Source organism: Maylandia zebra, linkage group LG15, assembly GCF_041146795.1.
Source record: "Maylandia zebra isolate NMK-2024a linkage group LG15, Mzebra_GT3a, whole genome shotgun sequence".
NCBI classification, from domain to species: domain Eukaryota; kingdom Metazoa; phylum Chordata; class Actinopteri; order Cichliformes; family Cichlidae; genus Maylandia; species Maylandia zebra.
In genome coordinates, this window is record NC_135181.1 from 12,281,206 (window position 1) to 12,307,188 (window position 25,983).

The 25,983-nt window shown below is 39.5% G+C and overlaps 2 protein-coding genes and 1 pseudogene across 6 annotated transcripts; 2 read left to right on the top strand and 1 right to left on the bottom strand.

Moving 5' to 3' along the window:
• The first annotated feature begins 1,013 nt into the window (after window positions 1-1,013).
• On the top strand, window positions 1,014-7,594 carry serac1 (serine active site containing 1). Of its 4 annotated transcripts, XM_004541715.3 has the most exons (18): window positions 1,014-1,138; window positions 1,620-1,768; window positions 1,857-1,893; window positions 1,986-2,128; window positions 3,216-3,305; window positions 3,673-3,708; window positions 3,883-4,014; window positions 4,107-4,228; window positions 4,301-4,429; window positions 4,575-4,688; window positions 4,850-5,012; window positions 5,264-5,414; window positions 5,513-5,654; window positions 5,788-5,888; window positions 6,045-6,142; window positions 6,261-6,443; window positions 6,520-6,663; window positions 6,773-7,594. In XM_004541715.3, the coding sequence occupies exons 2-18, from the start codon at window positions 1,675-1,677 to the stop codon at window positions 6,907-6,909; spliced, it is 2,016 nt and encodes a 671-aa protein (XP_004541772.2). In that variant the 5' UTR covers window positions 1,014-1,138; window positions 1,620-1,674; the 3' UTR covers window positions 6,910-7,594. The 4 variants fall into 4 exon arrangements, with proteins under 4 accessions (XP_004541772.2, XP_012771771.2, XP_012771773.2 ...); XM_012916317.4 differs by lacking the exon at window positions 3,673-3,708; XM_012916319.3 differs by lacking the exons at window positions 1,857-1,893; window positions 1,986-2,128.
• A 1,209-nt stretch (window positions 7,595-8,803) lies between these two features.
• gtf2h5 (general transcription factor IIH, polypeptide 5) lies at window positions 8,804-9,931 on the top strand. Of its 2 annotated transcripts, none has more exons than XM_004541713.5 (3): window positions 8,804-8,904; window positions 9,272-9,358; window positions 9,451-9,931. In XM_004541713.5, the coding sequence occupies exons 2-3, from the start codon at window positions 9,324-9,326 to the stop codon at window positions 9,629-9,631; spliced, it is 216 nt and encodes a 71-aa protein (XP_004541770.1). In that variant the 5' UTR covers window positions 8,804-8,904; window positions 9,272-9,323; the 3' UTR covers window positions 9,632-9,931. The 2 variants fall into 2 exon arrangements, with proteins under 2 accessions (XP_004541770.1, XP_004541769.1); XM_004541712.4 differs by having other exon boundaries at window positions 8,811-8,959.
• Window positions 9,932-11,643: 1,712 nt separating this feature from the next.
• On the bottom strand, window positions 11,644-11,848 carry LOC112436076 (U2 spliceosomal RNA; annotated as a pseudogene).
• Between the last annotated feature and the right edge of the window lie 14,135 nt (window positions 11,849-25,983).

Consider the following 25,983-nt stretch of genomic DNA (forward strand, 5'->3'; position numbering starts at 1 on the left):
CTAATAACATTTTGTCAAATTTTTACTTTAAATAAATCTGGTACATATTTGACTGAGAAAGAGAAAGGAGGTCAAACTCATTTTAAACTGTGAGCCAGATACAGCACACTTTGATCTTAAGTGGGCCAGACCAATGAAACTCTTCTTTCTGTCCGTTCATAATGGGTTATTCGATTATTGAATATTATCTTAATATTTGACAAAGAAGCACAATTTCAACAGAACATCTCAGTTTTTTTCTACATAATAAAGATTCATCCACTGCTGTAGTGAATGAAAGAAATCTATATGTATGAGAATTAAATTGTAAGAAATAAACGTGTAAAATTACAGAAAAGGTTCTGGTAGCTATATCTTTGTCAATCCTGTGATTACAAAACACAAAGTTTTTGTTTATTCACAGAACACGTCCTTTATTTGTATCCATTGTTAAAAAAAACCCATTAATTTCTGTAGTGAAGAAAAGGAACTTTTCTGATATATTTTTTTTTATTATCTGTTACCTAATTACTTAGGTGTGGCCACATAGGAGGTATTTAGCAGTAAAGATAAATCTGTGATACAAAATTATATTAAAAGTCAAACTAAAACAGACTCTCTTCGCATTTCCTAAAGCTGTCCAGTGAGGCCCGATTGGAGTGTTCATGAGCTTATTTCTGGCCCCTGTGCCTTATATTTGACACCCCTCCTCTAACCCATCTATTCTTATCAGTTTGCTGATATTGCCAAATTTCACATCCATAAATTGCAGTTCTCCAATAAGAAGCCACACTTCCCTATTTTCATGAATGGAAATTAAACTTTATGTGACCACAATTTATCCTTCCCGCAACAAGAAGGCTATAAACATTTTTGATTTTATAATATCGCATTGTAACAGTATTACCGTCTTTATTTGATGCCTCTCTTACTCTCGCCCCTCCTCTTTCCCCCCGTGACATATTTACTTTTTACACTGTCGTTTTTGCGTAATCTTGCAGTTCACACACCGAACCTCTAAAGCGGTCAATAAAAAAAAACTGTTGCAGTGGATGACGTATTATTTGTGGGACAAATTTATGTTGTGTTTATTTACACCGGCTGCAGTCTTGGAGGACGTTATCGTAGTTCTTTTAAAACGTGTCCATCGATAAATACGGTAAACTCGCTTATCAGAAATGGACATTAATCCACTACATGTCCACCGGGTTACTCCATTAGCCGTTTGGGTGCCTTGCACAGAGCTAGAACAATCATAGCCAAATGCTAACTAATCTCCACCAAGTTAGTGGCAGCTAAGGCTTCATTTAGCTTCACCCGGATTACGTTTGGGTGTTCATGCCAGCTTTGGCTTTATGGCGGAGACTTACCGGTGTTTATGTTATTTACTCAAGTAATTTTAGCCCAGCTGTCAGTTACACCCATCTGTGTGGCTAGCTAACGTTTAGCTAATGGTCTTTGATTATATTAATGCTTTAGATTAGTTCACCATTAGCACTGTCACGAGTTAAATGTTAGCACTGCTAAGTGTTTAAACTGACATGATAACATTAAATGTAATTATCGGGTCGTTTTTGCGTTGACATACCGTTATGTGCCTTATCAGACACTGTCCTCACGTCTGTGACTTGGTCAGATAGGTTGGACAGCAGTCTGGTTAACACACGCACATCTGGGAGGGCACACAGGGGAAGGATGTCCGCAGCCGCTCTGCGCTGGATCCGTTGTCGGAGGCTGAGCACAGCTGGGCCGCCTAGTGTGAAGAAAGTGCTTCAGTGGAAAGATTTAAGTAAGTTATTAGACAAATCAGCAATCTTGTACAATAAATTTCAATAAACACGTTGAAAATAAAGATCTTCCTCTTCGCTGGCATTTAGGGAAAGTTGCTAAAGTAACTGGCGCAGTTGTCTTGGGGTAAGCTACATTATTAAAAGAATGATTTATGCAGCGTGTGAGAGAAGAATGATCTCTGTCCCATAGCTTATTAAACATGCTCCTTTCTGCAGGGGCTGTCTTTTTATTACTTATGAGGTGATAGCCTTGGATAAGGCTGTGACCATTGACACTAGTGCAATTCTTCAGGAGAAGAACAAGTCGTACATCTATCTGAGGGCCACTCCTTCAGATGAAAAAGACAACCTAACTGGAGGTAATTAATGCTATCCTAAACAACCTCATGGGTAACATGACACATTATATATCTTTTGTTGCTGGACTCAGTCACAACTTTTCACCAAACCCTGGCTGGTGTTTGTAGGACAATCCCAGAATAAACAGTACATTTATAAATGCATCACGGAGTCTCATATTTGATGTTTTTGCCTGTTGTACGACTGTGTTTGTAGTTCTACATTTTCTCACTGCATCAAAATATTCACATTCTGTTTCTACATACCTCCATCTAGTGTCGGACGTATTTTGGGACGAATTACACGTTTTGTTGTGAAAATACACAAGGTCAAATGTAGCATCTCCCATTTGGCATTGCAGTATTTCTTCTTGTACTAAATCTGTCATTTTAACCTCTTTTGCTGTATAAATTATTTATATATTTCCACTAGCCTATAAATGTAGTAAGACCTGTTTAGATTTTTAATTTAAATTTACTGGGTTTTGGACATGTTCCTTCTTCCCTACTGTGGGAGGGCATTATCTGACAAATATGCTGAGTGGCCCCATTTTGTTCTTGTATGAGAAAGTGTTGTTGAGTTTTTTATGTTCAGTGGGGCAGTGACATCTGCCTTCATTCTTCCTGTCTTCCCTTTCCTGCCAGGACTTTGGGCCATTTGGTGTTGGGTGATTTTACTTCCTCGACCTTTTTAGTGGAAGCTTTCACAATCAACTTATAAACTCAAATATAAGCGGCTTGACTATGCCGAAACATATGATCATGATCATTTTAAGCAGTAATCACTCATAATGCGCTACTTCACTTTTAACTTAAAATAAATACATGTGAACTTAACACACAACAGTATAGCAGGGAATGTGTTTAGGCTTTCAGGGAGGTGCAAATGCTATAAGGATGAGATGGATTTATAGTGAAAGATAAAAAACAGAATCTTTATTATAAAAATGGAAATATAAATTAATCTGACTCAAATTTGATTAATTAGCCACCTCTACAGGGAAGCATTTCTAAATGGTTTCTGTTGTCTTTATAATGTTATAGAAATGCAGTTCTAAATTTTGTCAAGAGAGTAGTGGCTAGTTGTTTTTTTCTGCATCTCTTCCAGGACTTACACACAAAGCAAGGAGGGAACTTCATAAAGCAGCAAGACGGTTTGTGGAAATATCCTCGAGGCTTTTACTGCAATCACTCGATGGTAAGAAACTAACAAACACCAATTCACCAATAACATAGACAGATACACGATAATGCCCCTAATATTTCTTGAACTGAAAAGTATTATTGCCAATAGCAGGGCAAGTGTTTATGCTCAGAAAACTGTAGTCATTTAGTCAATTTTATGTGACATATGTGCACAGAGACCAAAGGAAACACCTGCCTTTGCACATGCACATCCTGTTTTGAATGCCACATAGCTTTTACAGTGGTGTGGATCTTGTAAAAGTGAGTGGAATAAACAAGTCTGAGATTTTTTGTTTTGTTTTTAGCCACCTGTAGTTTTAAATCCGCAGACAAAAAGTTACATTCACTTTTGTTTACTTTAACCTTTTACAAATTAATAGCTGCCAAATTGATGACACAAGTTTCACTCCTGCAAGGTTTGTACTGTAGCTCATTAGCTCTTGTAGTAATCTAAAAGGTGGTGCAGTAGACACTAGTAGTTAACCTTTTAGTTGTAGTTAGAATTGCTAAAAGGAATTAGTAGAACACGTCTCCACTTTTATTTTGTAAATGTTCAGACGGTCAGTTTGTTCCGTAATTTTGTGTCTTAGAGCACTTCAGTCATGTGGATGCTGACCCACATGAGGTGGCATTGTGGGTCCTGCTGAAGAAGACACAGTCAGCTAACAAAGCCATCAGACTAGAGGCTGTTCAGGAGCTTGCAGACAATCACCACTGGCATGGTAAAGGACCCTAAAAGTTTCCTGTCACGTTAATTTGATACACAACAGAGACCTGCTCTGGTCTTAGATCACACCTGTTTTGAATAATCCAGATTACCAGTACCAGACGGCAGCCCAGGTTATAGACCATCGGACAGCAGTGGGCTTGGCCCGGATGCCTCAGGTAGACCTGAGGTTTTTCCGTCACCCACCTGCACTGCCTGATTTGGAGGAGGTACTCAAATCTACTTTTTAGGATAGTTACCATTTGAATGCCTACCTCACAGATGTGCTGTGATCTTCTCAGGGTTTGTCAGCGGAGGACGGACTGAGGCAGCTTTTGGCATCTCTGCCTCAAACTGAGGTGGACAAATGTGTTCGGTACTTTACCTCACTGGCCCTGAGAGAGAGCACTCAGTCCTTGGCAGCACAAAGGGTAACAATCACAGATGTACACATACATGTACAGTCATTAGGAAGGCCAGGTCTAAAACTAAAAACAGTCACTGGGATGTGATAAAGAAAAAAAGAAGAAGCTAGTTTCTATATCCTGTCATTAACACGTGCGCTTCATTGTTCAGGGTGGTCTGTGGAGTTTTGGTGGCAATGGGCTGCCTTATGCCCAGAGCCTTACCTCTGTTCCTTCTGAGAAGGTGGAGTCCTTCTGTCTGCAGGCACTGGTACAGCACTCAAAGGTAATCATCATCATTGTGCATCCAAAGGTGATTTAGTCTGGAGTCGGTGGCTTGATTATTTACTTACTACTCATTGTGGTCATTGTAGCAGTGTATTAAGGTCAATTCTATGCGCCCGCTGTCTGGATGTTGCCTTGTGGTTAATACTTTGTGATCTGCAGGTAAGGAGCCACTGTGACCACATAGTTGCCAACGGAGGTCTACAGCTTCTCCAGAGGGTTTATCAGCTCAGAACAGACTCTATGAAGATTCAGAGGAACATTGTTCGCATCATCGGAAACCTGGCTCTCAATGAAGGTGCCCATCAGGCCATAGCCCAGTCCGGTAAGTCTGTAACTAATCTGAATAAACTGGAGACAGCTCTGATTATGTGTAATCCTGACTGGGTGCGCTAAAGATGTTATGAAAGTAAGGTCTAAAATATATGTTGTGCTTGTTTCAATTAGAGATTCGATTTTCACCATCACAAAAAATGTGTTTACTTTTATAGTTATCCACCCCAACTTATAAATTTTATCGTACTCCTCACACTTTCCTGTTTTTTTCCCCCTACTTTACCCATAAAACACTTGCAGGCTGGGTGTCTGTCCTGGCTGAGATGATGCAGTGCCCTCACATCATGCAGGCGTCTCACGCAGCTCGCGCTCTTGCAAACCTGGACAGGGAGACAGTAAAAGAGAAATACCCAGATGGCGTCTATATCCTGCACCCACAAACACGTAGCAAGTAGGAAAACAAATTCAGTTATTACATAATGCATTAACGTCATATTATTTTATTGTTATAACCCAACCGTCATCTTTGACAATGTTTTCAATTTCCAGTCAGCCAATCAAAGCAGACGTGCTGTTCATCCACGGGATTCTAGGGGCAGCTTTTAAGACGTGGAGGCAGAAGGACCGCAATGCATTAGAGGAAGAGGAGGCAGCCAAACGCGAAGATGACTATACAGAGTGCTGGCCAAAGGTAACAAAGGCACCTAATTCCTCTCATTACATTAATGGATTGTTTCAGTGTTTTCCAGTGTTTCTGAGGTCTCACACAGCTTAAGATTTATCTCAGTGTTCTTCCGTGTTGTTTTATCACTGTTTATTGTCAGTCATGGTTGGCTGCTGACTGTCCAAATCTTAGAGTGCTGTCGGTGGAGTATGACAGTCATCTAAGTGACTGGATGGCCCAGTGTCCTGCTGAGAATCAGAGGTAAAAAAAACAACAACTATAAGTCTGTAGTTTCTTTATAGGTCTACATGTGATTAAGGTGCTATTCTTGGTAAAATAGAATATTTTTGCAAAGTCGGGTACCCTTGGATTAATTACTCCAACAGATTAAAAAGGGTTGACTATCTGTCTCTCCAGGAAGTCTCTAGCCTACAGAAGTCAGGAGCTGCTAAAGAAGTTAAAGCTGGCGGGAGTTGGAGAAAGGCCTGTGGTCTGGGTAGCCCACAGTATGGGAGGTATTTCTCCCACATCTTTCCTTCCACAAGCATGTCGGACTTTTATGCAGATCCCTTGAATCCAATTTGAAAAACAAAAATTACTAATCTATCCTCTTGCATTTGGTTTCTCTTGCAGGACTGCTTGTAAAGAAAATGCTGCTGGATGCCTTACAGGACCCAGACATGCATGGGTTATTACAGAACACCAAAGGGATTATGTTTTATAGTGTTCCTCACTACGGCACCTTCATGGCAGAGTACTCTGTCAATGTTAGATATCTTCTCTTCCCCTCCATAGAAGTCAGAGAACTCTGTAAAGGTCAGTGAATATGATGAATTCTGCGGTCTATGGAACTCTTTCAGCATCTAATGTGAATTGATGTGTGTGTTTTAAGATTCACCAGCTCTGCGCAGCCTGAATGACAACTTCTTGAACCTGGCCAAAGAAAAGGATTTCAAGGTGCTGAGCTTTGCAGAGACTCTACCGACAAACATTGGACCCATGATCAAGATACTTGTGGTACCAACGCAGTCAGCAAGTATGTAACTCCAAATACTGTAATGTCTGAAATGTACAGCTTAAATATTAAAAAAACAACAACACATAGTTGAAGCAGTGTCTTGCGTCTCATCGTGTTGTGGTTTCAGATCTCGGGATTGGTGAGCTCATTGAAGTGGACGTAGATCACCTAAACATCTGCAAACCAGAGAGGAAGGACTCGTTTCTATACAAACGCAGCCTCCAGTTCATCCTGGACGCTCTGCAGAGCTACATCGCCCACTGACAGAAATCTATGAAAACAATGACACTGAGACCACCTGCTGTATACTTGAAATGTATACTACACTCCAAACCAAACAGAGAAATAACTGCACATTCACATAAAGCACCACAAATGCGATTGCAGTATAGTTAATTTGTGGAAACCTGTCAGTTGTGATAACGATAGCAGGGTGCGTTTTTTGTTGTTGGGGTTTTTTAAGTCATCCACTGAGATAGGTCTCTTAATGCTACATCAGCTAAGTTATAAAGAAAATAACTTATGTTTACAAGTAAATTAAGCACATTGAAATTTTATCTAGATTTCCTTTTATTTTAGATTTATTACCAGCTAATCATGGGATACACAATGCTCATTATCTACTGTATTTACTTAAAAATGCACTGACATTTTGTTGCTACTCATGCAACTCGACTTTTGACCAGAGCAAAGGTTTAAGACTTTATTTTTATATGTATTTGTTTTACTCTAACTATAGTGTGATTATCATCTTATGTGCCAAAACATACTCTTTCCCAAGCCTTACCTCAAGTGGACCTGAGTTCATACATTTAGTTCAGATTGCACATGCAGTTGTATGGGACCGATCAAGCAAATTAATTTTAATACATGTGTTTGCAGCCCCCACTGCCACTAGCAGTCCTAAATGCTGGCAATGAAATGAATAAATGTGTAATGTTTGAGGGTTTATGAGTCTATGCATTTCTATATACAAAGTACAAAATACAACAAAGTACTTGAAACATTCCTCTGGGATTTTGGCCCATATTGACATGATACCATCACACAGGTGCTGCAGATTTGTCAGCTGAATATCCATGATAGGAATATACCACATCCCAAAGGTGCTCAAGAGGATTAACATCTGGTCACTGGAGGTCATTTGAGTTCAGTGAACTCATTGCCACCTACAAGAAACCAGTATGACATGATATGAGCTTTGTGACATGATGTCTTATCCTGCTGGAAGTGGCCATCACAAGATGGGTACACTGTTATCATAAAAGGATGGACATGGTCCAGAACAATAAATGGGTTGAACTAAGGGGCCTAAATTGTGCCAGGAAAACATTTCCTACACCATTAAACCAGCCTCGGAAACCTTAGTTTCCTATTCTTACCTTATTCTTCTGCTGCTGTAGCCCATCTGCTTCAAGGTTCAAAGTTTTGTTCAGTCATAGATGCTCTTCTGCATACATTGAATATAAAAAAGTGATTATCATAGTTACTGTTGTCTTCCTGTCAGCTCAAAACAGTCTGACCATTCTCCTCTGAGGCATTTTTACCCAGAGAACTCCTGCTCACTGGATATTTTCTCTCTTTTTGGATCAGTCTCTATAAATCCTAGAGATGGTTGTAGCTCAAGTGACCAGCAATTTCTGAAGTACTCGACAATCAGCCCACATTCAAAGTCACCTAAATCACCTTTCTTCTCCATTCTGATGCTCAGTTTAAACCTCAGCAGGTCATCTTGGTTGTCATGTCTACACGCTTAAGTGCACTAAAATACTTCCACGTGACTGGCTGATTGGATATTTGCCTTAAGGAGCAGCAGAGCAGTTGTACCTTATAAGTGGTTCTGAGTGTTTGTGTATATATATATATATATATATATGTATGTATGTATCAAGTTGTCATAGTTTTCCTGTTAGTGACAGAAGGAGGGAAATGGCACAGTACTGTATTTTATACTGGATCTTAACTTACATTTTGCATCAATGTCATGATGCAGTTTTTGTAATGGATTTTATGCACTTGGGTACGAATGTTGCATTATTTTTTTCATAATACTCACTCATCTATACACAGCGTAGTTTTTTAAACCCACGGTATTGATATGATACCTTTTACCAAGCACAGAAAAGCAGCACAGAAGCAGCAAAAACTTTTAAAACACGCTAACGCGATATTTGGACATCAGAAGATTGTCCCTTGGCGCACACCTTACATAACCCATCAATGCCTTGAAAACTTAACAGGAACAGCTGGAGATCTCGGGTAGATAAACGGCTGTTTGTTGCTTTATGTTAATCCTTCGCTTAACTGTAGACAGGTATGTACATGAAGTTTGCTCTTTTAGATATTTAAGATCGTGGTATGTAGCAGAACATGCCTGTGGCCATGCTATTTTGAGCTAATGGTAGCAGCAAAATGCTAACCGGTGCTAAAACAAAGAGCTAGCATACGCTGTACTGGAACGTTTACAAGTATTTTCTTTGTTGTAATGGTAATAAAAGTATTATTAAAATGTCCGAAAACATGTGACGCGTTTATCTGACTGTTTGGTGGCTTAATAATGGTTTAGCTGCCGTAAAGCTGCTTCTACCTGAGGCCTTCAGCTGTCGGTTTGTTTACTGTGCTGCAGGTGTTCAGCTCTTTAATCAGCTTCGACTGTCCATTTCTCTGCACCTGTCAATATGGTCAACGTGCACAAAGGTGTCCTTGTTGAATGGTAAGGTTGTAACTTTGCCAAGAAATATTTGTAGTTAGCTTCACAGAAATCTGTTTTTAAGTAGCCGAAACTTTAACTTTCTCTTCCTGCAGTGATCCTGCCATGAAACAATTTCTCCTGTACCTGGATGAAACGATGGCATTGGGAAAGAAATTCATCCTCAAGGATCTTGACGACACGCACGTGTTCATTCTTGCAGAGGTGGTTCAAACACTCCAGGAGAGAGTTGGAGAGTTGATGGACCAGAATTCATTCCCCATCACACAGAAATAAACGCAAACTGTCAGGAGAAGTGCTACTTTTTGGCCATGGACTGCTCATGATCTCTGGATAAATGTTTGCAGTGTTTTAACTGCAGACTACAGTGGATTACTGTGAAAATGCTCAAGGAGTTTAAATACATTTTAATAACAGGTTCCAGAATATGTTTTCTTTTTCTTTGCCTTCTTTAAATTGCAGATCAAAGCTACCGTGTTGGCAGCAGCATTTTTCCCCCCCTTATTAATAATTGATATGAAAGGAGCAAGGATCCGAAGTTAAATAAATTGACAGCTGCTTGCTGTTTAACAGTGACTTTGAGGGTTTTTTTTTTCCATATTTGGATTAAAGTTGGTCTAAAAATATTTAAAACTGTCTTCTGAAAATTTTGGGATGTTGTTTCTAATGTAAATCAAAATAATACAATTGTGTATTGAAGGTCATATAAGCCCTTTTAAAGCATTTTAAATTGAAAATAATTTGAGGGTAAATAGTCTCTTTTATCACTATGTGGCATCTTTATTTTTCTTTCTTTGTAATGTGACTGGATGAAGTAACTAGATTTATTTAGTATCATTAACGCAAGCTAAGTTTCTCTACATTAGTTATACATTGCACCCCAAAACATACAGAAAAACCCCTCTGATTGTGCACAGAGTGGGAAGCAGGAAAACTGTTTAAAAAGAACGTTGAGGAACCACTTCTGACTGAGTTTTAGGATTTGTCAAGCCAGCTAACAAAAACAAGCCCGGCTGAGTTCAAGCTGCTTTGTAAGAATTGATTTAGTCTTTTTCTGTTTAATTCCATACACACACATAATGAAATACCCAAATTCTTTGCAATGTTATGTTGAAAAGAGTGTAACTGCCTTTCAAAGAGGTGACCCCTCCCAATTTTAATGTATTCATTTTATTAACAGTGAGCTTCTTTTTATAGCCATTAATTTTAGTAATTAATCCAAAAGCTTGGAGTTTTTCCATTAACCATTTAACAATTTTCCCTTTGGGTTCAGCATCACAGCTTTTTTGTGGGAAAGATATTGCTCACATCAAATGCCTAAAAATCACATCTGTTGCTCTCATAGATTCCATCCAGTTTACCAGTCATGAGGCTCCAAATTATACCAGGAGTGGGGTTTGAACCCACGAGAGGATGCGCTCATTGGAGCTTAAGTCCAACGCCTTAACCACTCGGCATGCGTGTTCCTTTAGGAAACAGGAAGATTGGTAGGAGAAAGAAACGTATTAATCTTGTTTGTTAGGATCATAGCCATAAATGGAGGACTCTTATAAAGTCCATGGATTTTCATTCACACATATTACATGAGGTATCTACTCTTTACACACTAAGGATCCACACTACCAGGGCTACGGCACACAGCTGTTTTATAAATCATCAAAACCAATACTATCCTAAGATTTATTATATACAAAAATGATCTGTTCCAAAATGTTTTCATGTAATCCTGAAAACAGAAAAACAATCTTCTGCACTATTAACCATCCACAAATGGAAACAACAGACAATACAGGTGATTTTAGCTAAAAAGCCAAGAAAAAATTGTGTGGTTTATTTTTTTTCAAACGATGTAATTTACAGCCACAGAGGACAGAAAGCTGCAGTATGTAGAGAAAGAGAAGAGTTAAACCTATAATCAACATGAGTCCTTGTAGATGGCAGCCTCCGGTTTTTAAAGACTTCTATTGGTCTCTAGTGGACAACAGAGGTAACTGCAGGATTCGAGCCAGAATAGTGTAACTGCAGTTCAAAACGACATATTTTTTTGATTTCCCATAGAAAGTGTGTGTCCAGCCACGTGTCAGTCCAAGTGGCAGGATTTAGTAATTCTGGTAATAGTTAAATGTAAGTCATTCACAAATATTAAGTCGCAACATTTCAGTCTGACTAACCTTGGAAGATTACACGAAGACAATGTCCAGATATGCAGACGCACGCATATATCTAGCGTATAAGAAATTTCTTTGCACAAACTGTTGAGTCAAATGACATTTGATTTTCACAGCTTCAGGGGGTGCACCGTTCCTAGAAATACTGCAATACCAGGTCGATGCGTGGAGTGGACGGAGCAAGCCCCTATTCCATCTCCCTGCTCCAAAAATCAACTTAATATATGGTCCCCGGGTAGGGGACGTATCAGATATTAAACTGATAAGAACAGATTTTTTTTTTTTTTTTTTGATTTTTCCTTTTTTTATTTTCTTTTCAAAGTATCTCCACACTTTACATTCATATTCCAAATAGTTCAAACATCTTATCATTTTTTTTTTTTTCACAACATTTACATTTCTTCATTTCTTTCCATCCCAAAGAGCATTCTCCCGAGCTAAATCCGATTTCCAACACACGAAGCAAAGAACATTTTGATAAACAATAACAACCAACACATACCTACTATCTCGCTCCCTGTCACTTACCACCTTCTTTTGGGTGGGTTTAAGAAAAAAGCTTTCCACCTATCCTTAATTGTGTCACTTCCCCACTTTTCTAGTTCGTGCCAATATATACCTTCAAATTCTTTCTCTATTGCCTTAACTGTTCCAATTTCTCCCCATTTATACACCCCCGTTATGAAACCCTGTCTTGCTTTCCATAATTTAAGCTTTACAATTGATAACAGCATACAAAGTACTTTATATTGCTCTTTTCCCACTCCCTTAACCCCGAACGAGGTAATTTCATCATATGTCACGTTTTCCAAGCACTTATAACTCCCTTTTACCCCGTCCCACACCTTTTTTGCATATTCACATCCCCATAATACATGTTCAATCGTTTCATCTTCCTTACAATTTTCCCTTGGACAAACTTTTTGTTTCCCCAAATCGTGGGCATACATTGTGACTCTTACTGGTAGTCTTCTATGCAGGTGCAACCAATTAAAATCCTTTAATCCGTTCTTAAAACTCTTATCCTGAGCCCGTTCCCACACTTCTGAGCTCACCATTACTAAGTTGACATTAGATTTCTGTACCAATTTTTTGTATAGTAGCTTGTGATTTACAATTGTATCCACCTCATTACATTCCGTATGTCTCCTCCCCCACTTTACCATTCGCTGGAAATACTCCGGCCTAGTCTCCGCTTTAGGGCCTTTGTTGTCCCACCCTATTAAGAACCGATATGGTATCGACAACCAGAACCATAACAGGATTTGACATTTGTGCATATATGTCTTTTTCAATAGTGTACAAACACTTGCATAGAATATTGCATCCAACTTCAATGGGACGTTTGTCACCCCCTTCCCACCATCTGCTATTTCTTGGTACATTTGCACCCTTTTTACGTATTCATAACCCCCCCATATGAATTTAAATATCCCCCTCATTAATTGAGCTCTATACTTTTGCGGCATCGGAAAAACATAGGCCAAGTGTAGCAACTTTGGCAACACCTCAGCCTTTATGACCAACGCTTTCCCTGAGATTGAGAGTTTTCTTGTTTTCCATAATCCCAAATTTCTATCTACTGCAGTCATCTTCTTTTTCCAGTTGCATAAGGCGTCCCCCTCCTTGTTCCCAAAAGAAATTCCTAATATGTCCATAGCACCTTCACACAACATAAAATCACAAATGTTATCCTTTCTCCCTTCCCACTTCCCAAGATATTTATACATCGTCTTCTCTTTGTTTATTTTCGATCCTGTTGCTTTTTCGTAATCATTTAAGATTTCTATCACTCCCCTTAAACTTTCGTCGTCTGCCAGGTATAATATCGTATTGTCCGCGTATTGAGATATTTTTAAGCTCTCGCCCCGTGGCAGCGTTATCCCCTTTACGACTAGACTCTCCCTTATTGCACAAGCCAGGGGTTCAGCGTAAAGCACGAAGAGCACCACCGATAGTGGACACCCTTGCCTCAATCCTCTTGTTTGTTGTACTTTGTCCGTAAGGTAACCATTAATTTTTATTTTTGAATTTATGCCCTTATATAGGACTTTTACCCATTTTGTAAAAACCCCTCCTAGGCCCAATCCGTCCATTACCTTCCACAAAAAAGCGTGGTCTACTCTATCAAACGCTTTTTGCTGGTCCAAACTAACGCATATTGCCGCTATGTTTCTCTCCTTTACATATGTGAGTACATCCCTATGTAGATGTAAGTTCCATGTGATCTGCCTCCCCTGTACCCCGCAAGTTTGATCCATCTCTACTATGTGCGACATGACTCCTGCTAGCCTGTTTGCCAAAATCTTACTCAAGATTTTATAGTCCACGCACAACATAGTTAATGGTCTATAATTGTCTAGATGGTTTGGATTTCCTTTCTTAAGCAGTATGGACACCACTCCCGTTTTCATACTATCTGACATCTCTTCTCCCTCCACGATTTCCTTAAAAACCCCTATAAGGTGTATCCCCACCATATCCCAGAAAGCCACATAAAATTCTTTTGTTAGGCCATCTATACCAGGCACCTTATTAGCCTTCATTGCCTTTATCACATTGTGTGCCTCTTCTACTGTCAATTCCCCCCCCAACTTGCCTCTTTCATCTTCCGGTAACCTTCTCTTTAGGGATCTTATAAAAAACTCCCCCTTTCCCTCATCCAAGTTCTCCTTCTTGAACAATTCTCCATAATATTCTTTCACCATTTTTAACATGTTTTCCTTCCCCCTAATCACATTTCCATCCTTCTCCAATTTCCTTATAACCCCCCTCTTATCTCTTATCTTCATCTTTCTGAAAAAATATGAGGAGCATTTCTCATTTTCCTCATACTCTTCCTGCTTTAGTTTATATATTACAGCCCTTGCTTTCCTCTCGAGCAATTCTTCCTGTCTTATTTTTAAATTTTCCAAATACCCTTCCTTTATTTTTTCCTTTCCCTTATTTTGCGTACATAAATATGTTCTATCTCTTTTTGTATTATGTCAAACTCCTTCTTTCTAAACTTTGCTCTCTCTGAGCAATAATCGACCGTGAACTTTTTTATTTTTTTCTTTATGTTCTCCCACCAAAACACAACATTGCTGTATAAGCTTTTCATCTCTACCCATAAAGGGAAGATTTTTATAAAACCTTCCCTATAGGATTTTTCAGCAAGCACATCGTTGTTAAACTTCCAGTACCCTTTTCCAAAGTCAGGCCCTTCTATCTCAAGCTCCACATCCACAGCTTGGTGGTCTGTATAAAGAGCCGGTATAGTTTTTCCGTTTATTATTTTACACTTTTTTCCTACAAGAATATAATCTAGCCTACTTTTCGCCCCCCTTGAGTTCTTCCATGTGTACCCCACCTGCTTTCCCTGTAGTTTCCCCATTACATCTATTAATTCATATTTTTTAATAAAGGTCTTAAAGGGGAGGGAGCACTTTTCCTTTTCCAGAGAGCAGTTAAAGTCCCCTCCCACAATAATGTCCTTTTTAGTCAAGAAACAGGTGTCCAATTTTTGGAAGAGGTCCCTACGTAGCCCGTGCTCCACCTGTGCGTACACATTTATTATCCGGCATTGGGTCCCATTTTTTTCAACATCCACCACCATTACCCTTCCTTGTATTACCGTATAGCTCTCCATTATCCGGATACCTTTATTCCCACATAACACCCCAACTCCAGTCCCATGTACCCCCCCCCCCCCCCCCCCCCCCCCCCATGCTCCAAGAGGCTTCCCCTCCCCTCCATTCCTCAGTAAACACAACAACATCCCCCTCATCCTTTAGATGGGCTTCTTGTACCAAACAAATATCAAAATTATAACATAGTAAAAATTCGTAGACCATTTTCCTCTTTCGGGCGTTTTTTAGCCCCCTAACATTCAAAGTAATTATTCGTATTTTCCCCATACCATAAACAGAAGGGCAAGTAGAGCACTAAGAGCAGGATTAAACAAAAAAAGAATGAGGAAAAAAATGAAAAAAAGAAGAAAAAAACAAAGAAAAAGGGTTGCGATAAGACACTTGATAAATTTTTGCTCTTCTCCCATAGTCTTTATCTATCCATGTTAACATGTAACAATAAGTTTTTTATAAAGGAGTCCTCTGACTTTTCTTCACTCTCACCTTCCTCTTCCATGTCCCCGTCACTTGTCACGTCACTTAACGGGGTATGCATACACTCAGTCTGTGTTCCTCTCCATACATACCCCTCCACGTTCCCACCTTCCTCCAAAACCTCCTCCCTGACTTCCTGGTCTCTTGTCTTAACCTCTTCCGAGGAGGTGGCCGGGCTCACCTTTCTCCTCCTCTTTGCAGATTTTCTCCGTGGCTTTGCGACCACTTCCCACAATTGGGGATCCTCCCCCTGCTTCTCTTTCTCACCGTCTTGCTCGGGACTCCTCTCCCCCTTCTCCTCTCGCCGCTCCGTCCCCTCCTCCGCGCTCCCCGCTTTATCCTCGTTAGCCTGATTTCCAGCAGCTTGTGGCGGCTCCTGTGGCCTTTCTCCGGCGTCAGAGTCTATTTCCACTTCGCTGCGATCTTCCTCAACGAGTCCAGTCTTCACCACGGCCGAATATGGCCGGGGCTTAGTGCAGTCTCTCGCCATATGTGCGTCTGAGTCACATAGGTGGCATCTTCTGGGCTCCTTACAGTCCTTTGTTATATGACCAAGCTTGCCACAACTCCTGCACCTCACCTGGTCACATTTGTCCGCGTTATGTCCAGTACTTCCGCATTTCCTACATGCTTGAGGCTGCCCTGCATAAACTAGGAAGCCTCTATCCGCTCCAATGGAAAATACTGCGGGCGGATGGCAATATCCATCCTCGCTGTCCATATCCGCATTCAATTTGATGCGAAATTGTCTCTTTCCAGTCCATAGGCCGAGGCCGTCCTTTATTTTCCGTACTCCTGGGAGGACAGTAACGTATCTCCCCAGGAAGTACTTGATAGTCTCTTCCGTGACCCAAGGATTATACATATGTATCGTTAAAATTCTATAATCGTTCCGATACAAAGGGGTCCCCGTATATTTCCGCAGTTTCTCATCTTCTTCCACGATACTCTTCTTTCTCACTTCTTCCGCATACTCTCCAGTGCAAAAGGTCACATCATAGTGCTTGCTTGCAGCACTCTGTTGAAGGCAGAAGATCTCCTCCGGCTGTATCTTTAGGGCTTCAAAAAGGATTCTTCGTCCGAAGGTTATTCTGTCATGAAATTGCGTATCTTTCTCCATAAGTTCGAATCTCAGCGTATTTCTTGTTCCATACGTCCATGCGTTCCTCTCAGAGAAATTGGCCGACGATGCCGCCATCCTTCATTGCTTCTCGCCCAAACTGATAAGAACAGATTTTTTTTTTCCTTCTTTTTATTTTCTTTCCACAACAATTCCAACAGTTTACCTTTTCCTTTAAAATGATAAGGTTACATTCACTTTTCTCCCAACATTCGTTCATAACAAAAAAAAAAAAAAAAAAAAAAAAATTCCTATTTTCATCTTTCCCCATACAAAGTAACATTTTCAAATAACTTATCATATTACTCCTTATCTCCCCCTCCCCACTTTACCCCTTACCCTTTATCTACCACCTCCTTTTGGGTACTTTCAAAAAATAATCTTTCCATCTATCCTTAATCGTATCGATTCCCCATTTTTGTAGTTCGTACCAATATATCCCTTCAAATTCCTTCTCTATAGCCTTAATCGTCCCAATTTCCCCCCATTTAAATCCCCCCGTTATGCAGCCCTGTCTTGCCTTCCATAATTTAAGCTTAATAATTGACAACAACATACAACGTATTTTATGTCTCTCATTTGTTTTGCCCTTAGCCCTAAAAAAAGTGATTTCTTCATACGTCACCATCCCCAACCCTTTGTACTTCCCCTTTACCCCTTCCCATACCTTTTTAGCGTATTCACATCCCCATAGTACATGTTCAATTGTTTCTTCTTCTACACAATTTTCCCTTGGACACTTTTTTTGTTTCCCCAAATTATGTGCATGCATTGTGACCCTCACTGGTAGCCTTTTATGTAAGTGCATCCAGTTAAAGTCCTTTAAAACATTTTTGAAACTCTTGTCCTGTGCAAGTTCCCACACTTCCGGGCTCACCGTTACCTGATTGTGATTAGCTTTCCATACCAGTTTTTTGTATAAAAATTTATGATTTAATACTGTATCCACCTCTTTACATTCCGAATGTTTCTTCCCCCATCTAACCATCCTCTGCAAATATTCTGGTCTAGACTCTGCTTTGGGACCTTTATTTTCCCACCCAATCAAAAACCGGTATGGTATCGCTAACCAAAACCATAACAATATTTGGCATTTATGCATATAAGTCTTTTTCAATAATGTACAAACATTTGCATAAAATATTGTATCCAACTTTAAAGGAACGTTCGGTACCCCTTTCCCACCATCTGCAATTTCTTGATACATGTGTACTCTTTTTACATACTCATAACCCCCCCCATATGAATTTGAATATCCCCCTCGTTATTTGTACTCTATAAATCTGAGGCATCGGAAACACATAGGCCAAATGTAATAGTTTCGGCACTACCTCGCTCTTTATGACCAAAACTTTCCCCGATATTGTAAGTTTTCTTGCTTTCCATAGGCCTATTTTTTTATCCACCGCATTCATCTTCTCTTTCCAATTACAGAAAGCATCACCTTCCTTATTTCCAAATGAAATTCCTAAAATGTCCATAGGACCTTCACACAAAGTGAATTCACAAATGTTGTCTTTTCTACCCTCCCATATCCCCAAATATTTGTACTTTGTTTTCTCTTTATTTATTTTCGATCCCGTCGCTTTTTCGTAAGCTTTTAAAATTTCTATCACTTCCCTTAGGCTGTCATCATCTGCCAGATATAATATCGTATCATCTGCATATTGCGATATTTTTAAGCTTTCCCCCCGTGGCATCATTATCCCTTTCACTATTTGGCTCTCCCTTATTGCACAGGCCAAAGGTTCGACATAAAGCACGTAAAGTACGACAGATAATGGACACCCTTGTCTCAAACCTCTTGTTTGGTACACTTTTTCTGTAAGAAAACCATTTAGTTTAATTTTTGAGTTTATGCCCTTGTATAAAATTTTTACCCTTTTTATAAAAACCTCTCCTAACCCCATTTCCTCCATTACCCTCCACAAAAAATCATGATCTACCCTATCGAACGCCTTTTGCTGATCCAAACTAACACAAATTGCTGCTATATTTCTATCTCTTACATATGTAAGTATATCCCTATGTAATTGTACGTTCCAAGTAATTTGCCTCCCCTGGACCCCACACGTTTGATCCTTCTCCACTATGTGTGACATTACTCCTACGAGTCTATTTGCGAGTATCTTGCTCAAAATCTTGTAGTCCACACATAACATGGTTAGAGGTCTATAATTATCGAGTTGATGTGGATTACCTTTCTTAAATAATATAGAAACCACGCCCATCTTCATACTCTCTGTCATCCCCTCTCCCTCCATGATTTCCTTAAAAACCCCCAACAAATGTATCCCCACCACTCCCCAAAACGTCTCATAAAATTCCTTTGTCAGACCATCTATTCCCGGCACTTTATTTGCCTTCATTCCCTTTATCACGTTATATGCCTCATCTATTGTCACTTCTCCTTCTAGCCTATCCCTTTCTTCTCCCGTTAATCTCTTCTTTATTTTCTTTAAGAAGAAATCCCCCTTCTCTCCCTCTAGTTTTTCTTTCCTGAACAAATCCTCATAATATTCTTTCACCACTTTTAACATATTTTCCCTCCCCTCGATCATTTTCCCATCCTTCTCTAATTTCGTTATAACCCCTCTTTTATCCCTACTTTTCATTTTTTTAAAAAAGAAAGCTGAACATTTCTCATTTTCCTCGTACTCCTCCTGCTTTATTTTATATATTTCAGCCCTTGCCTTCCTCTCAAGTAATTCTTCTTGCTTCAATTTTAAATTTTCTATTTTCTCGTCCATATTTTTATTTTTTCCCTCGTTTTGTTTTACATAAGTATGTTCTATCTCTTTCTGTAGCGTACAAAATTCTTCTTTTGTTGATTTTGACCTCTCCGTACAGTAATCCACTGTGAATTTTTTAATTTTATTTTTTACATCCTCCCACCAATCTAACTTCTTCATATATAGATTTTTCATCTCTGCCCATAACGGGAAGAGCTCTAAGAATTTTTCCCTATAATCTTTTTCCGTAAGTACTTCATTATTTAATTTCCAATATCCCTTTCCAAATTCCGTTCCTTCTATCTCCAATTCCGCCTCTACAGCTTGATGATCCGTGAACAGTGCCGGTATTATTTTTCCCTCGCTTTATTTTACACTTTTTGTCTACCAATATATAATCCAATCTACTTTTCACCCCTCTTGTATTCTTCCATGTATACTCTACTCGTTTCCCCTGTAATTTGGCCATTACATCTATCAAACCGTATTTTTTTATGAATGTCTTAAAGGGGAGGGAAGATTTTTCCTTCTCCAAAGAACAATTAAAATCCCCTCCCATTATAATATTCTTTCTTGTCATGAAACAGGTATCCATTTTTAAAAAAAAGTTCTCTTCTCAACTTTGGATCCACCTGTGCATACACATTTATTATCCGACTTTGCATCCCGCTTTTTTCCACATCTACGACCATCACCCTTCCCTGTATTATCGTATAACTTTCCTTTATCTGTATACTTTTATTTCCACATAACACTCCAACCCCTGTCCCATGTACCCCCCCTATACTCCACGCAGATTCTCCTCCTCTCCATTCCTCCGTAAAAACAGCAACATCCCCTTCATCCTTTAAATGTACTTCTTGCAATAAACAAACATCAAAATTATAAATTAATAAAAATTCATAAACCATTTGTCTCTTTCGGGCATTTTTAAGCCCCCTTACGTTTAACGTAATTATTCGAATTTTCCCCATATCCCAACAACAAAAAGGAAATACAAAAACAAAACCATGGGGACATATTTAAACTTAAGATCCGGAGACAACAACAAAGAAAAATAAAAATAAAATTACCAACTTTAACTGTCCATATTAACATGTGCCAATAAGTTTTTTATAAAGGAATCTTCTGACTTTTCTTCACTTTCGGCCTCCTCTTCTATGTCCCCATCGCTTGTTAAGTCACTTATAGGAGTATGCATACATTCAGTCTGTGTTCCTCTCAGGACGTACCCCTCCTCATTCCCTACCTCCTCAGTCCGCTCCTCTCTGCCCTCCTTACCTTTCATCTTAGTCTCTTCTGAAGAAGCGCCCGAACTCACCTTCCTCCGTCTCTTGGCAGTTTTTCTCCGTGGCTTAGCTACCACTTCCCATATCTGACCGTCCTCCCCTTGCTTCTCGGCATCCTGTTCACAAATCGTTTCTCCTTTCTCCTTTCTCTGTTCCACTCCATCTTCCATACTCCCAGCTTTCTCCTCATTAGTCTGATTTTCGGCAGCTGGTGGCACCTCCTGTGCTTTTTCTCCAGTATCAGTTTCTATGTCCGCTTCTCTGTGATGTTCAACCTCGATTCCAACCTTTGCCGCCTCCGAATATGACCTGGGCTTAGTACAGTCTCTTGCCATATGCGCATCCGAGTCACATAAATGACACCTTCTAGGCTCCTTGCAGTCTCTTGTTATGTGGCCAATTTTTCCACAACTCCTGCACCTCATTTGTTCACACTTGTCTACATTATGCCCAGTGCTACCACATTTCCTGCATGCTTGAGGCTGCCCTGCATAAACCAGGAAGCCTCTATCCGCTCCAATAGAGAACACCGCGGGCGGGTGACAATACCCGTCCTCGGTGGCCGCATCCACTTTAAGTTTGACACGAAATTGTCTTTTTCCGGTCCATAGGCCCAAACCGTCCTTTATTTTCCGTACTCCTGGGAGTACAGTAACGTATCTTCCCAGGAAATACTTAATAGTCTCTTCAGTAACCCAAGGATTGTACATGTGTACAGTTAAGATCCTATAATCATTCCTATACAATGGAGTTACCGTATATTTCCTCAGTTCTTCATCTTCTTCTCCGATGCACCTCATTCTTACTTCCTCCGCATACTGTCCCGTGCAAAAGGTCACGTCGTAGTGTTTACTCGCCGTGCTCTGCTGAAGACAGTAGATCTCCTCCGGCTGTATCTTTAAAACTTCATAGAGGATCCTTCGTCCAAAGTTGATTCTGTCGTGGAAAACTTCTTCTTTCTCCATAAGTTCAAATCTCAAAGTATTTCTTGTACCATGCGTCCATGCATTCCTCTCATGAAAATTGGCCGACGCCGCCGCCATCCTTCATTGCTTCTCGCCTACTGATAAGAACAGATTTTTTTTTTTTTTTTCCTTTTTTATTTTTACTTACAACACCATCTTACATTTCCATTTGCTCAACATTCCATTAAATACTTTTCATATTTCACAAAAACATCTTTTACATCATTCATAGTAATCCTTCCACCTGTCCTTAATCGTGTCTATTCCCCATCTTTGTAATTCATGCCGATATATCCCCTCAAATTCCCTCTCTATATCCTTTATTGTTCCCATCTCTTTCCATTCATACCCCCCCCTTATATACCCCTGTCTTGCCCTCCATATCTTAAGTTTTGTAATTGATAACAACATACAACGTATTTTATTTTCCTCCTTCTTTTTATCCTTAGGCCTAAGATAAGTTATTTCCTCATATGTCAAAGCCTCTAGTCCCTTATACCTCCTCTTCATTCCAGCCCATACCTTTTTTGCATATTTGCACCCCCATAGGACGTGTTCAATCGTTTCTTCCTCTGTGCAATTATCCCTCGGACATTCTTTTAACTTCCCCAAATTATGTGCATACATCGTAGTCCTTACAGGTAATTTCCTATGTAGGTGCATCCAATTAAAATCTTTCAAAACATTCTTATAACTCTTATCCTGTGCGTATTCCCAAACTTCCGAACTCACTATCCCCTGGTTGTAGTTAGCATTCCTCGCCAGTTTTTTATACAGAAGTTTATGATTTTGTATTGTATCCACCTCCCTGCACTCTATATGTCTCTTTCCCCACTTAACCATCCTCTGAAAGTATTCTGGTCTTGTCTCTGCCTTCGGCCCCTGATTTTCCCACCCAATTAAAAACCGGTATGGAATAGCTAACCAGAACCATAACAATATCTGACATTTATGAATATATGGCTTCTTTAACAGCGTACACACATTTGCATAAAAAATCGTATCTAACTTTAACGGAATGTTCGGTACCCCTTTTCCCCCATCAGCAACCTCCTGATACATTTGTACTCTCTTTACGTACTCGTAACCTCCCCATATAAAGTTAAATATTCCCCTCATTATTTGTGCTCTAAATACTTGTGGCATCGGGAACACATAGCCTAGATACAATAATTTCGGCACCACCTCACTCTTTATCACTAACACCTTCCCAGTAATTGTAAGCTTCCTCATTTTCCATAGTCGTAATTTCCTTTCCACCTCTGCCATCTTCCCCTTCCAGTTCCAAATAGCATCGCCCTCCTTATTCCCAAAAGAAATTCCTAGAATGTCCATAGGACCTTCACACAAAGTATAATCACAAATATTTTCCCTTCTACCTTCCCACGTCCCCAAGTACTTATATTTTGTCTTTTCCTTATTTATTTTTGATCCTGTAACTTCTTCATATATTTTTAATATTTCCACAACTTCTCTTAAACTGTCGTCGTCTGCTAAATATAGTATAGTATCATCCGCATATTGAGATATTTTCAAACATTCCCCCCCCGGCATCATTATCCCACTCACTCTTTTATTCTCCCGAATCGCACAAGCCAATGGTTCAACATATAATACATAGAGTACCACCGATAACGGGCACCCTTGTCTCAACCCCCTCGCTTGATGAACTTTTTCCGTGAGGAACCCGTTCAATTTGATTTTTGAATATATCTCTTTATAAAGGATCCTCACCCACCTTATAAATTGTTTTCCCAAGCCCATCTTAGTCATTACCTCCCACAAAATTTCGTAATCTAGCCTATCAAATGCCTTTTGTTGGTCTAAACTTACACAGATTGCCGCCATTTTTCTATCCTTTACATATGCAAGTATGTCTCTATGTAATTGTATATTCCATGAAATTCGTCTCCCCTTCACCCCACACGTTTGATCACTTCCCACTATATCCGACATTACCCCTACCAATCTATTTGCAATTATCTTACTTAAAATCTTATAATCTACACATAACATAGTGAGAGGTCTATAATTATCAAGTAAATGAGGATTCCCTTTCTTAAATAATAACGAAATCACACCCGTCCTCATACTCTCCGCCATCTCTTCCCCCTCTAATATTTCTTTAAAGACCTCCAACAAATGTAACCCTATCACTCCCCAAAATACCTCATAAAATTCTTTCGTTAATCCATCTATTCCTGGTACCCTATTTACCTTCATTCCCTTTACCACCTTATATGCCTCTTCCATCGTTATTTCCCTTTCCAGAAACTCCCTATCTTCCTCTACTAATCTCCTCTTTAATGACCCCAAAAGAACATCTCTTTTTTCTGTCCCTACTTTTTGTTTTCTAAATAAATCCTCGTAATATTCTTTTACTACCCCCAACATGCTTTCCCTCCCTATAATCTCCTTCCCATCCTTTTCCAATTTCTCTATAACCCCCCTTTTATCCCTACTTTTCATCTTTTTAAAAAAATATGCGGAACACCTTTCATCTTCCTCATACTCTTTCTGTTTTAATTTATATGTTTCTGCTCTTGCCTTCCTCTCTAATAACTCTTCTTGCCTCACCTTTAAGTCTTCAATTTTCAAATCTACATTTTTTTCCTTCCCCTCCTTTTGTATAACATAAATATGTTCTATCTCTTTTTGTAACATATTAAATTCTTCTTTTCTACGTTTAGATCTATCTGTACAATATTCTATCGTAAATTTTTTTATCTTGCATTTTACATCCTCCCACCAATCCCCTTTTTTTCCATAAAGTTCTTTTACTTTCACCCATAAAGGGAAGATCTCTAAAAATTTATCCCTATAATCTTTTTCCTTTAACACCTCATTATTTAATTTCCAATATCCCTTCCCGTATTCCATCCCTTCTATCTCCAAATCCACCTCTACCGCCTGGTGATCCGTGAGTAGAACCGGAATCGTTTTTCCCCCTTTAATTTTACACTTTTTATCTATCAAAATATAGTCCAACCTACTCTGTACCCCCCTTGTATTCCTCCATGTATACCCTACTTTTTTCCCCAGAAGTCTGCCCATAACATCCGTTAACCCGTATTGTCTTATAAATGTCTTTAATGGGAGAGAAAATTTTTCTTTTTCTAAAGATACATTAAAATCCCCTCCCACTATAATATTTTTCCTTGTAATAAAACAAGTGTCCATCGACAAAAGGAGTTCTCTTCTTTGTTTTGGATCCACATGTGCATACACATTTATTATCCGGCTTTGGACCCCGTTTTTTTCTACATCTACCACCATCACTCTTCCCTGTATCACCGTATAACTTTCTTTTATTTTTATACTTTTATTTCCACACAACACTCCCACCCCTGTCCCATATACTCCTCCTATACTCCATGCCGATTCACCCCCCCTCCACTGCTCCGAAAAAATAACAACATCCTTCTCGTCCTTCAAATGTACCTCCTGTAATAAACATACATCAAAATTATAAAACAACAGAAATTCATATACCATTTGTCTTTTTCTGGCATTTTTTAACCCCCTTACATTTAACGTAATTATTCGGAACCTCACCATTTTGTAGTAAAAAAAGGGGTATCTATACACCTAAGCAGAGGGCACTTAATAATTTTATAACAAAGAAACAAAAGAAAAAACAGATACCATCTCCTAGTTGTCTTTTTGATCTTCATATCCCCTGAAAAAAAGGAAAACTTTACAAAATTAGAGCCGAAAAAGAAAAAAAAAGAAAAACCTCTGTCGTCCATTTTCCCCTCCCTTATTAGTCCATGTTGACTTGCGCCAGCAAATTTTTTATGAATGAATCTTCCGATTTTTCTTCACTTTCTACTTCTTCTTCTTCAACGTCTCCATCACTCGTTAAATCACTCATTGGTGTGTGCATACATTCAGTCTGCGTCCCTCTCAACACATACGCTCCCATCTCCCCTCCCTCTTCCATCCGCTCTCCTTTACCTTCTTTCAAATTAGTCTCTCCTGGAGGGACTCCCGAGCTCACTTTCCTACGCCTTTTGGCCGACTTTCTTCGTGGCTTAGCTGCCGCTTCCCATATTTGTCCTTCTTCGCACTGCTTCTCCCCCATCTTATCGCCTTCTTCTTTTCCTTGTTCGGCCCCATCCTCTCCCCCCCCCCCCTTCTTCCTCATTAGTCTGATTCCTTTCTGCTGGTGGCGCCTCTTGTGCGCTTTCCCCAATATTTGTTCCTATATCCGTTTCTTCATACCGCTCTACCTCGGTCCCTGCTTTA

Excerpts from the sequence above, each read along its gene's own strand:
- serac1 (XM_004541715.3), top strand. The coding sequence starts at position 1,675 with ATGTCCGCAGCCGCTCTGCGCTGGATCCGTTGTCGGAGGCTGAGCACA. Across the intron at positions 3,306-3,672 it reads TTTACTGCAATCACTCGATG|CTGCCAAATTGATGACACAA; the intron begins GTAAGAAACTAA and ends ACAAATTAATAG. Across the intron at positions 6,444-6,519 it reads AGTCAGAGAACTCTGTAAAG|ATTCACCAGCTCTGCGCAGC; the intron begins GTCAGTGAATAT and ends GTGTGTTTTAAG.
- gtf2h5 (XM_004541713.5), top strand. The coding sequence starts at position 9,324 with ATGGTCAACGTGCACAAAGGTGTCCTTGTTGAATG. Across the intron at positions 9,359-9,450 it reads AAAGGTGTCCTTGTTGAATG|TGATCCTGCCATGAAACAAT; the intron begins GTAAGGTTGTAA and ends CTCTTCCTGCAG.